Genomic DNA, 14,514 nt, shown 5'->3' on the forward strand with positions numbered 1-14,514 from the left:
CCTCTGATAATGTACAACATCCACAGCAGATCCCTGGAATTTTACATAATCCACACAAGAGACCCCTAGTAATCTACAGAATACAGACAATAGACTACTGTAATTCTACAAAATTCACACAAGAGACCCCTGTTAATTCAAAGAATCTACACAAAAGATACCAGGTAATCTAATAATTAACACAAATGTCCCCTGGTAATGAACAGAATCCACACAAGTGACCCCTGGTAATGTACAGAATGTAACACAAAAAAGCAATGGTAATAAACAAAATCCATACAAGAGACCCTTGCTTGCTACATATTCCACACAAAAGATCCCTGGTAATCTTTAGAATCCACACAATTTATGTCGAGCACAACTTTTATTTAGATTTTTTTTAAAAGCTTGAACACTGACCTAATCTTGGGTGTTGATTTGTTAGCCATATTGACAGATAAATAGGTAGACAAAGTATGACCAGTCTTGCACACTGATGCCAAAGTATTTATGGACAGACATATGGGTGGATGGATGTATGACTGAGCATGCACACTTATGCCAACATGATTATGGATAGACATATATATGGATGGATGGATGGGCATGCACAATGATACCAAAGTGATTATGGATATACAGATATATGGGGTATAGATGTATAGCTGGGCATGCAAACAGATACCAAAGTAATTATGGATAGATGAATATACAGGTGGACAGATGTATGGCTGGGCATGCACACTGATGCCAAAGTGACTGCCAAGTTGAGCTTTAGCCAAGGCAGTCTCAATAATATGTCAAGTAGGATAACATTCAATCATATGGCTGACAGGGAAAACCCCAGCCTTGAGTGTGTGTGTGTGATTTGGATTTTTAACGTAGCTTTAACAATTTTTCAGTCATATCACTACGATGTCTGCAGTGTGACAGTTTATAGTGATGTCTAGCACTAGGGCATCATGCTGCAGACATGTAGCATAATGTCCCACCCAGTCACATTATCCTGACACCAAGCCGACCAGTCCTAACACTAACCTCTTAATGCTGAACACCAAGCAAGGCAGCTGTTAGTACCATTTTGTAAGTCTTTGGTATGACTCGACTGGGGATAGAACCCACAACCTCCCGCATCTGAGGCGGACACTCTAACCACTAGGCCACCGGAGCAGTCCTAAACCCCGGCCATGACAAGATTCATCTAATTCTAGATGTGCATTACAAAATCACATGCTTGGTTTTATGGCACAATAACACTAGTAGGTTATTTAGGGCTGAGGCAATTGGAGTGAATTAACTTGACCAAGGGCACAGCAAGATAACTGACCTGGGCAGATCCAATGGTAGGATTTTAATCCACACTCTTTTGGTTTTGAGTCTGGTTTGCTAACCACTATGCCACCATTGGTCACCTTTAATGACATGCAGGCGAGTGCCTCCATTGGTCACCTTTAATAACATGCAGGCGAGTGCCTCCATTGGTCACCTTTAATGACACGCAGGCAAGTGACCCCATTGGTCACCTTTAATGACATGCAGGCAAGTGCCTCCATTGGTCACCTCTAACTAATGACATGGAGGCGAGTGCATCAAACCTATTCTACATTTGCATCCAATATGTTATTCTTGTACAAGAAAAATTTAGTCAAAAGCAAGGGTGGGAGTGTGGAGACAATTTTCAGTTTACAAAAGTATTGGGTAGCTCACACTATAAACTCCCAGAACTAGTCTATGCTATCCACAAAACATATGCCTAATATGTATTTTCTAAAAACAACGCAAAAGCCTTGCACATGCATCAAATGTTTCACAGATTAATAAATCTCACAATATCCAATTTATCCAAAGAACAGGAAAATACACCAAGCACCAATGTACACGTGTAATTAGTCAGCTCATACTCCCTTCACAAATCACAACAAACTTCAAACAACAAACAACAAAACAAAGAAATAAGAAACTGGTAAAAAGTACAAAATATCCATGTACACAAAACATTCTACATGTACTTCCAAGAGAATCACATCACTGCCAAAATTCCCGGGGACTTACACTCATGTATCCACATCAAATAATCAGTGTTGTTATTAGCTGGAAACATAAATACTGTATATATATGCTTTTAAGACAAGCCCAACTGCAAGCAACACAGACCCAGATCTGCCGGCACAAAATATGCTGGCAGATCTGGGAATGTGCTGTAAGCTAGGTGTAATAAGTAGAACAAACAACAAAGACTCTAGTCAGTTGGTAAATCAGGATCTTTGTTGTTTGCAGTTTGACTCGACTTATAAGTGAATGTGACGGTACTTAGCTATTTTTATAGTAACAGCTGGGTTGTTTTCAATGGGAACAACAGACTTCCAACTAGACACGTCATCGTACCGTAAAGACTAAAAAGTTTGAAAGTTTCAAAAATCTTTATATACATGTTGCTTGACTGTACACAAAAATATAAAATCCTTTGAACCTGGAGTAAGGGGGGAAATAAAGAACAATCCAACCTTGACACTAGATATCAACTAACAATATTAACATGTTAAACTGGACTAGCATCTAGCGTTACATACCAGCAAAAACTAAGTGAAAAACACTTGTACCTGTGAGTAGCAAGCACCAGCTTAGAGTCTGTAATCCTTTGAAGTGAAAACAATGGGGAAATACTGTAAATAATTTCTTTGCATTTCTTCTTGGTTGAAAAAAAAAAACAACAAGGTTTTGTTAGACCAGTGGGTTTTACTATATTCAAAGAATGACAATGCTTATTTTTATTTATTTCTTAATCCTCTGTGAGGTTCCTTTTAACATGATAAGAAAAAAGTTCTAAAGAATATGCTATTGTACGCAAGGGGAAGAAAAAACATTCTTGAATGAACCAGAAATGTGTTTTTCAATGGAATAGAAATAGGGTAATCCACCAGTGCCTTAAAACTGTCATAAATGCAAAGTTAAACTGACAGATGATGACACACCAGTATAACCCTAAAACTACATACCCATGCCATAGTCATGATAGGCTTTACCTACAAATGTCATAAAAGGCATCCTAGACATCAGGTCCTAGTATGATCAAAATTCTCAGGTTTCTTCGGATTGCAATTTTGAATTGCACTGCTTACAACATTTCTGACAATATTTGGAATCTTATGAGAGGTAGATGTAATAAATACCAGGAAAAATAACACTTAAGTTTTAAACTGAATATCTGGGGTTCTTTTAACTTCTGAAAAAGAAGTTCATGAATTCAAAAACTTTGAGGAAATCTACTGTTCTACAGCAATAACACAATCCTATGTTCTGGAAAATATAAGATATTATGAATGTATATTAATCATTGATATCTCAAATTTTCTAGAAAAAAGTCATAAATATAAATAAAGCAGGGAAAAAGATATTCAAAAATCTCAATTTATGAAAAACATTATAGATGTTTAGTAAAACTGGGTCTCATTTTTATTTACCAGAATTAATATCTTACACATTATACATATAAATTCAGACAATGCTGATATTTAAAATAGCTGCCAATGTTGGTTCATAAATGCCTGCCAATGTTGATTCAGTCAGATTACATAAGTGTATGAAAAAAGATCAAGCCCTCCCCAAAAAATTCTTAGTTAAGCCACCTACATGAGTTTCATGCATATGTGTACATTTCTAAAAAAAGGAGACTTTCTTTTAAGTATATTGGATACATGTTTAAGTTTTTGGACTTTTAGCATGTCCAGTTTCAGCATTTAATACAAGTGACAAATAGTTTAGTGACACAAAGGATCAGAGTTAATGTCCCCCAGCACTAAAATGCTTTTATTGTTGTTAACAAGAAGTCAAAGTTGCATGTGGTCGAGTCCAAACTACACAAAACATCTAGACTCATTTAATTTACATCTTTTCAAATACTACTCTGATGGCTATGGTGGGATGATGTCGGCAAATGTGGGTAGTTATGTTCATCATAACATCCATGAATTCCACCTACTGCATTTACAACAAATGGCAAGCTGATCAGTTTGTTTTCCATCTTTCTTGAAGAATTTCAGTCAAAAACTGCAGCTAGATGAATGATTTTGCTTTTTGATTCTGCACCAGCTCACACAGATCGTTAGGCTCCCTGTCTGCCATTTTGGCTCATAATGCAACAGCCAGATATAATGTTCAGTGTAACCATTTTCTCAGTGGACATGTTTTACAAATCTTTTTTTACACCGCTTCGGTGGCCTAGTGGTTAGAGCATCCGCCTTGGATGTGGGAGGTCGTGGGTTCCATCCCTGGCTTAGTCAGGGGTCCCTCAAGGCTCTGTTTTGTCCGCCTCAGATGCGGGAGGTCGTGGGTTCGATCCCCGACTGAGTCATACCAGAGACTTACAAAAATGGTACTAACAGCTGCCTCGCTTGGTACTCAGCATTAAGAGGTTAGTGTTAGGACTGGTCGGTCTGGTGTCAGGATAATGTGACTGGGTGGGACAACATGCTACATGTCTGCGACATGATGCCCCAGTGCTAGGCATCACTATAAACTGCCACACTGCAGACATCATAGCAATATGACTGAAAAATTGGTAAAGCTACGTTAAAAATCCAAATCACACACACATACACGCATCTTTTTAGAACAAAAGACACTGAAAATGACAAACAACTGAAACAATAAATATGAATAATGAAATAAAAAAAATTTTGGTATACTATTTATAGAAATACTACACAAAAAACAGGTACACTGGCAATATTCTGTGTAACATATACTGACAGGATGTGTACCACAATATACTCATATACAAGTAGATCTGCACACCCCTAACCACAGTACAGTGAGAACTATAGTCATGAGGCAATGTAACAAGAAAAAGAAATCTCTTGTTGATTCCACTGTTAATCAATTGACCTTCTCTAAGAGAATTAATAGTTAAACTTCCCTAAACTGAACATTTAAAAACTGATCATTTTATACAGGTAGCCAGTATATACAATATTCCTATTAAATAATATTCCAATGAGTGGTACAATATATTTTTATTTACAAGGCAGATCCAACTGCATACTGCACAGACCCCGATCTGACTTTGCATAATTCACCAACAGATCAATGTCTATGTTGTTTTATTGATTACTCCTAACAAACCTCACAGACCCAGACAAGCTAGTGCATTATGCAATAGCAGATCTGGGTCTATGCAGTTTGCAGTAAGATCAGACCATTACAGTAAATTTGCAGATAGCACTGGATGTTTAAAACAAGTCAACAGCGACAGTTTGAAAAACAGATCCAGTAATGTATCAGGGCAACTGAGGGAATTTGTGGATTTGTGCACAGAGCCATCAGCTCACACCACTGCATTCTGTTTTCATGTCACTGTATAATAACAATGCACATCCAGTCCACCTCATGCTGTCAGTAACGAATCCACAATTCTGAATTTTTTGGTATTAAAATTGTATCATTAATTTTACCTATCTGTAACTACATGTACCATAATGTAATTACCGGTAATCATGGTGTTACTAGCAGTTATAATTCATTGCAATGTAGCATAGTTCTTTTCTGAGCTCATTTAAAGCACAGGGGCTTGTTGCAAAGAAAATCAAGGGATGGGGGTTCTAACCTGTTATAATAAAGCACAAGGGAAGACACCAGTCTGCACCCCTCGGTAGTTCCAACACTGCTAGTTTATCCTAATTGCATCTGCTAATTTCCAACTAAGGCCAGTCGTAATCAAGAATAGTAACGTGTTATATTGTTAGAGGTTAGAACCCCCATCCCTTGATTTTCTTTGTAATGAGCCCCTGTGATTTAAAGCCATACGGTCAAACTACATGGTTAACACAAAAAAATGGTATCATAAACTTTAACTTGATGTGATTTGCCTAAGCTGGCCCTCTTACTTTTGTACCTAAATTGTCCAACTTCCTGCTTTGCACAATCTCTACAATTATTACTAGCCTACTGGCTCCCTAGCCAGATCTTGTCATTTATAGTATGGCAGATATCTGCAACTAATGACCCATATTGGAACAAAAGATCTAAGTGCTTTGTAAACCTTTTCAAAACTGTATTGGTAAAAACATTTAACATCAAAAGTATCTATTTTGATTTTTCCACAAAACTTGGTTGAAACATATAATAATATAACTTAATTTTCTGAGATGTTACATGGTTGTAACTTTTTCAAAAAATCCATGCTGTGATATATGTTCTTCCTCCATTTAAGAACACAGAAACACAAGAAAATCTTGAAATGTGCAATTTAAAAACAAAGACTATCAGAAGGAAGTTAAATTAAATACATCTTAAATATTGTTTACAAAATATGAAATAACAGGCAATTAAGCACAAATTGTGTGCATGTACTGCTGATAATTTCATGTCAAAATTCAAGTCATTGGAATTCACAGCATATATCTATATTTGCAGGACCACCATGTATTATTTATTTTGAAGCAAGTTCTATGCAAACTAGTGGTAACATAAATGGGTTTAGGGTTTGGTAGAGGGCTATTGCCCCATGTCACCAAGTGACAGGATCACCATCATAAGCTTTTCTTTTACCTGCAGCTGCAATTTTCATAATAAATCACCTTCACTTTTGTCTGATGGGGGCAATTTATATTTATGGGGGGGGGGAAGAAGTTGACAAAGGATATTGCCACTAGGTACCTTGAATCCTCATGCCATCACTGATGCACATTTAAAGCATATAAAATGTGTGTGTTTGTGTGTGTGTGGTTTAGATTTTTAATGTAGCTTTAACAATTTTTCAGACATATCACTACAATGTCTGTAGTGTGACAGTTTGTAGCATGATGTCCCGCCTAGTCACATCATCCTGAAACCAGGCTAACCGGTCCTAACACTAACCTCTTAATGCTGAGCACCAAGTGAGGCAGATGTATGTACCATTTTTTTGGTATGACTCATCTGGAGTTCGAACCCGCGACCTCTCAAATTCGAGGCAGATGTTCTAACCTCTAAGCCACTGGAGCAATCATATAAAACATAATAAGGAATTAATAATTATCACAGCTGTGGGAATGAAAACAAAATGCCTCTGAACCTACTTAAATGTACAACTTAATGAACTGACCATTATCAATTTCATCATCAATGTGATACAAATGTCTAAATAATACTGACTCTTGTCAAGATGATTGTTAACATAGGAGGGATAAAACTCTCATTCCAAAGTTTACACCTTTCCTTTCTAAACTATTTGTTATATAGTACATAGTAGGGATATAACTCTCATTTCAAAGTGTTATGTACACTTAATTTATTGCATATGCCTGACCTTTGTCCATTAATGAGGTAAGGTAGTTATGGCCAACCTGAATTTTATAAAAAATATATAACGTTGTTTGCTAATCATTTCGAAACTTAGAATGTACTGGAATGTACTTCTGACCCACATCCTTGCCATTTAATTGTTTCTTAGATCTGTATACAAGGATGAATCAAACAAAATTATTAAATTCCCCTTTTAAGCTCAGTCTGTGGAATCATTTTCATATGTACTCTGATGTAATTTTAAAGGAATTATTTATTCAAATATTTCATTGCAATTACAAAGTGCTCAATGACATTTCGGACAAAATCCCTTTTTTGGGATTATTGTGAATTTATTCAAAGTCATTCTGGATTATATCATTGTGATATATCAAGACTACTGGTACATCAGCTCATTCAAGACAAAAGGTATATCAGCACAACTTATAGGACTATTTGGGATTTACTTCACAATAATGTAAGTTTCTCTTAAATGTTCACTTTGTAACTCAAAGAAATAAACTGAATTGTTATTTTAATAAACCTGATTGTTTTGCTTGTTTCTTTTACTTAGTTTAAGACCATAGATTCATAACAAAAGTTTACACTGTTCATTTTTAAACTGGTTGTAAACAAAGTACAGATAAAATCTTTATTCCAAAGTTTATACTTTTTCTTTTTATATTGGTTGTTAGCATAGTATGGTTAATGCATGCATTCCAAAGTTTACTGTTCCTTTAAATCAGGTTGTTAATATTGTAAGGATAAAAACTTTTCATTCCCACTTGTTAAACTGGTTCATCTCATTATAGTACTGTAAAATTTGTATATGCTGCCTATATAATTTGTGCAATGCTAATAATATTGGACCTTAATGAACGCTTTTGTCACACCTAAGCCGAGTCTTGTTGAGGACATTTAGAGAAGATGAATAAAAGATAGTTCAGGAAGAAAATAATGATCTTAATGGCAATTTATCATAAAGGTCCAGGAGTCTGACGCCATCTTGGATTTATAGTTCAGTTTCGGCATGTCAACTCTTTCACTTACACTAGCCATTTTATAATCATGACATCAGCATTAGCCAAACTAAAAGCCTTAAAACAGAGACATTACATAATGAACTGGCAGATCCTGATCTATGCCTTCTGTTCAGAATAGAACAAACAACATACTGCAGACCTGATCTGACAGAACATCATGTGCCATAAGATCAGATTCTATGTTGTCTGCAGGTGGACTTGACCTATAAGTGAGTATATACAGTACTGTGCTCCATGACTTAATTATCTTTTGAATGATGATTGATATAGACATCTCCTTTTGTCTGACATTGTCTTAACAACAGAAATTCTTTTCCTCTCTATGATAACATTTTTTTAGGGAAGAAGATATAAGTAAGAATAGTATGGTATAAAAATTAAGACCAAACAAAACACTTTCATTTACCTTCCAACATTTACAAAATAAACTTTAAGACCATAGGAATCCCCAAGTTTTTCTCAGTTATTGCATACCCACCCCCAGCCCTGTCACACACTTACATATTTATGCACAAATGTCACCAAACACAGGAACCAAGGGATGTATCCAGATTCCAAAACCATACTTAGACCACACCCAACCAAATTCCAAAGTTCTGAAGTCTCTGTCTCAACTGTTGAAGATGGATTTGTACAACATTACTCATGGATGCATGCAATTACAAATGCATGTCCAAATGTGCAGATAAATACAATCCTCACCTTTTCTTTCAAAACCATGGGGGAAAAAACCAATCTCACATGGAAAGTCATACATGTATCCAAGAGTTGATGACTGCCACAAGCCAAATCAATTTTGCCAGATTGTGTTCTCTGTAGACAAAAGTTTCTTCCATGTCAAATGCATTTTGCACCACTAATAATGCTGTAGTGTGCTAAATAAATTACTGCACTTTAATGTCAACGCTCAATCACAGCTCTCTTTTTCTTCATATAAATTAAAGTCTTCTTTTCAAAATTTAACTGGGTAGAAAATTCTGTAGATTTTAGAATCTGTGACAAGAAAGAAAAAATAATTATGTTCTGGGAAAGCAGTTAAATAAATATTTGTACCTAATAGCAATTACCATAATGTAATCTAGGTACTCATTTTGATTAGAATTAATTTATAAAATTTACAATGTATAGTTTTGCTGTGCTCATATGAAGTTATATAACCCAAACACAAGGTGTAATATAAAAAATGCATACGCAAACCTTAGTCATTGCTATGCTACTGTGAACTCTGCCCATAGCTTAGTAAGGTTTTCCATCGTATTAAAATATACTATCTATGCATAAATGTCTAATGAAAGGGGGATTAAGATAAGGTAGGTTTTCCATCATATTTAACTACACTATACAGAACTCTACCCTGACTATACAAAAACATGCTTAGTAAGGTTTCCACCATATTAAACTATATTATAGAGAACTCTACCAATTAAGGTCTAAATTATGTAACAGAAAGTGAAACCATCAATTTTGGTAAAATCAACAAGGAATTTATTTCTCAACAACACAATATGAAAATTCAAGCAACACTTACAGTATTGTGACTTAAGACCCAAATAATCCTAAATGTCCCATCACAAGTAAAAAGAAAATAGAAGATTTCAGATGAATTCCAAAAAATTTGAATGACCTGATGGAACATAGTAATGCAGTTCTGAACGTCTTTGAATGAGTTCATAATAATCCAATATGGTGTGCAATAATCCAAAAGAGAATGATCACTTTAGTAATTCCAATGAATGTTTAAATAAATAATTCTGCTCAAATTATATCTGATCACAACTGTAAACTATGATCACAAATAGATTCCCATATACTGATCTAAAACAGGAATTAATTATTTGTTTATTGTTGATACATATTTTCAACTGAATAAGATGTGAACCATTCCAAACAAAAACATTCCAATCTAATTGTAAACAAGACCTAAACCTGGCATGCCCAACCCATGGCATGCAGGCCATATGCACCCTTGCTCTTTACATTTGTGGCCCATGGCCATAAGATATACATTTTAATTAATTTTTATTCCATTTTTCTGTATTGATTTCTGATAATGATTTATGCACCTACCACAATACGTAACTATTTGATATAGCAATTTTATTACAACCATGTAATATGAATGTCATTAGTGTCATGTGTAAATGTTGTTGGATTGTCATACTTAATTATTAAAGTTTATTAATTAAACTGTTCTTCCTCATGTGGTCTGTGACCTTAAGCATTTTATCTGTTTTGGTTGTTATTGTTGCTGTAGGGTTTAACGCCATTTTTCAGCACATGATAGGCTATACATGGCAGCCAGTGTTAATGGTGGAGAAGAACCCAGGAAATCCCCAGAAAGAACCACAGACCCTCAAGATGCTACTGGCAAGCTTTCTCACGTACCTACATTGGCTGAATCCAAGACTCAAACCCATGCAGACAGAGGTGAGATGGCAGTAATCCGTAACAGAGAGTGCTTTAGACCATGCGGCCACTCTGGGCCTCAATATGTTTTGGCTCCCCAGCCCAAAAAAAAGCCTGGATAACCCTGGCCTAGAGTGTTCTGAATCAAATGCTATTTAAACATATTTACAACTTACAATCATGGACTAGTTACCTATGTAAACATGCTGTTTATATTATCTGCAAGTACAAATTACAATCATGGACAAAAGATAAACACACAATTAAATAATTAACAATTAACACTCCAACTAGAGAAAAAGATAAATGTGTGACTACTTTGGTCTGTATAACTAGACATGCTCCAAAACTGTTTAAAAAATGGTAACCATATTGAAATATAATACTGGGGCTGTACTGAGTTCATCTGCAAACCATTCCACTCTGTTAACACAAACAGATGATGTCAACACTGTCTTAGACATATGGCTTCATTTTTTAAATACAGCCTTAGACAAGCAAACCCCAATTAAAACAAAAATGGTTAAACACCAAATCAGACACAAGTGAATCACAACTGAAATCATGAGGCTAAGCACCTAAGGAATAAATCCACAAAAAAAGACCTGATTTTTTTTTAAATGTTGGAAAAAAGCTAATTAACTGATTGATATTGCAAAAGAATAATACTATAAACAGGCCATTAATGGAAGTAAAAGTACTAAGACATTATGGAAGTATCTAAAAACAATTTTCTACAAGAGATTTCTAATAATTTTAACATAAGCACCTACTGTAACTGTATTCAGAACAAGACAACCATACCAATTGAGCTTGTTGTTGTTGCTGTGGGGTTTAACGCCATTTTTCAGCACGATAGGCTATACATGGCGGCCAGTATTAATGGTGGAGGAAGAACCCGGAAAACCCCGGAAAGAACCACCGACCCACGAGAAGCTACTGGCAGGCTTTCTCACATGCCCACATTGGCTGAATCTTAGACTCGAACCGCCGCAGACAGAGGTGAGATGGCAGTGATCCGTAACGAAGAGCGCTTTAGACCACTCGGCCAGTCGTGGCCCAGTGGATAGCTTGCACTTAGGGTATGAAAGAAGTATACTGATAATGGGGTCAAAAGGTCCATAGTCATGGTCAGTGTGACTGAAAGAAAAACATCAGTTATATACATGGATGATTATTAAACATGGGTCAGGTATATATTGTGCCACTCACAGTACTCTTGTTTCTAATTGTTCAGGGTTACTGGACAAGAATTTTAATAACCACCCTGGAGTAGATGATGAGGCATGAGCAGACAGATAACTGTTGCTGACCTTGCATTTTTCACATACAAACCAGGGACTATTTTGTTCCATCCATCCATGTGTGTGTGTGTGTGTGTCATTGAGAGAGAGAGAGGATAATGAATAAGTGAAAGAAAAAAACGTTTAGACATATTTCGTTGTTACAGATTTCAGAGCTGCTGCATTGCTGTCAAGACTTTATATTTCATTGTATATTTTCCCAAATATAAGGGATTGATCATTTAACCTTTGGGAGTTGGTTGGGAGCATGGGATTTTCTTTCCAAAAACACCAATTGAGCTAGATGCCCTTCTATAATTTTTAGGAACAAAAATGTCTGATGATGAATATTTTTCTATAGATTTTTGTTAGCGAAGCAAAAGTTTATTATATGTTCAATAAGTATTAATATATTCTCTGGACTGGAAGGAATTGGTTGGGGAATTCTCAAAGCTGCTGCACTAGTAATAACAAAGTCACTAATGCATATCAAAATTGTAAGAATAAGTGGTAACTTTCCATGTATCTTCAAATATGAAACGGTTGCACTTATCTTGAAACTGCAGAGAAAAGGAGGATCCTATGAACTTAGGTCAATATCCATTTTACCTATATTATCAAAATTAATTTATAAACATGTAGCTTTGAAGGTCCATGACTTTTTTTTATAGAACTTACTTCCTTTTATATATTGTACAATCAGGATTTAGAAAATATCACTCATGCCAAACAGAACTGAATGTGCATAGAGTATACATTGCTCCTAGACATTTCAACTGCAAAGACAATTCAGTCCCGAGATTTCAACCCCAAGGCCAATTCAACCCCAATACAAATCGACATGCGAGTCATATAATAGTGCAAAATGGTCTGTAAATGGGATAAACAAATCAGTCAAATATACAAAAGATGACTGGGTCAGCCATTCAAATTTTATACATAATAGAAGCATGTGTTGCTGTATGAATATTGGGAGAATTTAAACTGGAGCTAAACAGCAATAATGTAAATGGTTAAAGAACAAGTACACAATTAAAAGAAAAAATATGTTCACTTCTAGTACCATGTAGACTATCAATCTTTTTAACAAATAAATATAACTGTTAAAAAGATATACAGTAGTAGCTTTTATATATGTACTGTGTAAGAAACAAAGCTATTTATTAGCTTGTGTCATTCATACATCGTTAATGTAACATTAACACTATTCAGTTAGTATTATGCCAAAATATATTGGACTGAGATGTCATAATCCTGTTATCAAAAGTAATAACCAAGGAAAAAATACCTCTGTGCTTTTGGCATATTCTTTAATTGCAGGCATCAATGAATCACAGTTTGATTAGTGTGACTTACCATTTAAAATGTACAAATTATTGTTCAAAAAAATTATTGCTCTTTTGGATTTCTTTTCAATCAAATTGACCTGCATTCATTAACTTAATAAAAGACACTTAGTGGTGTGTGTTATTTTCTTTAATTGCAGACATCAATGAGTCAGGGGAATTCACAATTAGCAATGTGCTAATCATTAACAATAATTCGGCTCTTTTATATAAATTTACAGCATTGGTAAATTTTATTTATTTTCATTCTAATTAGTGTGCATTCATTAACTAAATAAAAGTGAAAATAATTATAATTCACTATTAACATCTTTTTTCATGAGTGCACGAACTGGGGTGGGGTCGAAGTGTCCCATGGCTGGGGTCGAAATGTTTTGGGGTCGATCTTGCATGCTAATTATAAAAGTTAAACGTTGTTTGGTTTTATCGTCTTGTTCCTAAGTATATATGGTCATACCTGGTAACATATGTGGTACGGTTTGCCTCTAACAACCGTACAAATAGCCGTACATATGCTTCGATAAACTTAAATGTGGAAGTTTATTGTCCTCGAAAACATATAACTGCGTGACTTATTGCTAATAACTTATTTTGCAATAAATGCAGATAATACAACGGTGAAAAATGGAAGACATAATACGTATCGACAGTGGTTTTCTTTAAACGCAAGACTTACAGTTTATCTTCTTCTAATTCAAACATATCCATCGTGTTCGAAATCAACTTGCAGACGGAAGTCAACAAATAAACATTTTGCACATGCGTACTTGTACATTTTTCAACTACAAGTTCATTCCTCGGTGAAAGTTGGTAAATAATGATTTTCACCATCATTTAACGTATAATAAACATTAAAGAGTGGGTTTTTTCTTGCAATATGGTCGTTCCATCTCCAACCCGGTATAAAAATATGAAATGATTTGGAAATGTGATTCAGTTAATCCTGTAATTATGATTTTGTTAAAATTAATTTATTATTATTTACAATTTTTAACTCAAACTGTACGTTATATAGAATCAACCGAAACTGATTTCACAAACGCGTTACACGATGGTTATTAGGGTGACGCTATATAACCGTTCCTCTTTGTCAGTTTCTTTTGCAGGAAGTTAGATGGCCTAAATACAAATCAAATAGGCTTGAAGGTTCAAGGTCGCTATGTTCCGCATAAAGGCGTTGTCCTTTTCAACCAATGA

General features: G+C 35.2%; 1 protein-coding gene across 3 annotated transcripts in view; it reads right to left on the reverse strand.

The window, feature by feature from the left end:
* The window catches only part of LOC149802871 (PRKCA-binding protein-like), a 60,745-nt gene extending 46,557 nt beyond the window's left edge, over positions 1-14,188 (reverse strand). Inside the window, exon 1 of one of the 3 annotated variants that reach the window (XM_089952316.1) lies at positions 13,994-14,188. In XM_089952316.1, the coding sequence (XP_089808442.1) occupies positions 13,994-14,151 (158 nt within the window). In that variant the 5' untranslated portion in view covers positions 14,152-14,188. Of the gene's footprint in view, positions 1-1,807; positions 2,180-13,993 lie in introns of those variants that run through there. The other 2 variants (XM_089952317.1, XM_089952318.1) reach the window with 2 other exon arrangements.
* Between the last annotated feature and the right edge of the window lie 326 nt (positions 14,189-14,514).

This window comes from Sinohyriopsis cumingii, chromosome 3, assembly GCF_028554795.1.
Source record: "Sinohyriopsis cumingii isolate HCF-2022 chromosome 3, ASM2855479v2, whole genome shotgun sequence".
Classification (NCBI taxonomy): domain Eukaryota; kingdom Metazoa; phylum Mollusca; class Bivalvia; order Unionida; family Unionidae; genus Sinohyriopsis; species Sinohyriopsis cumingii.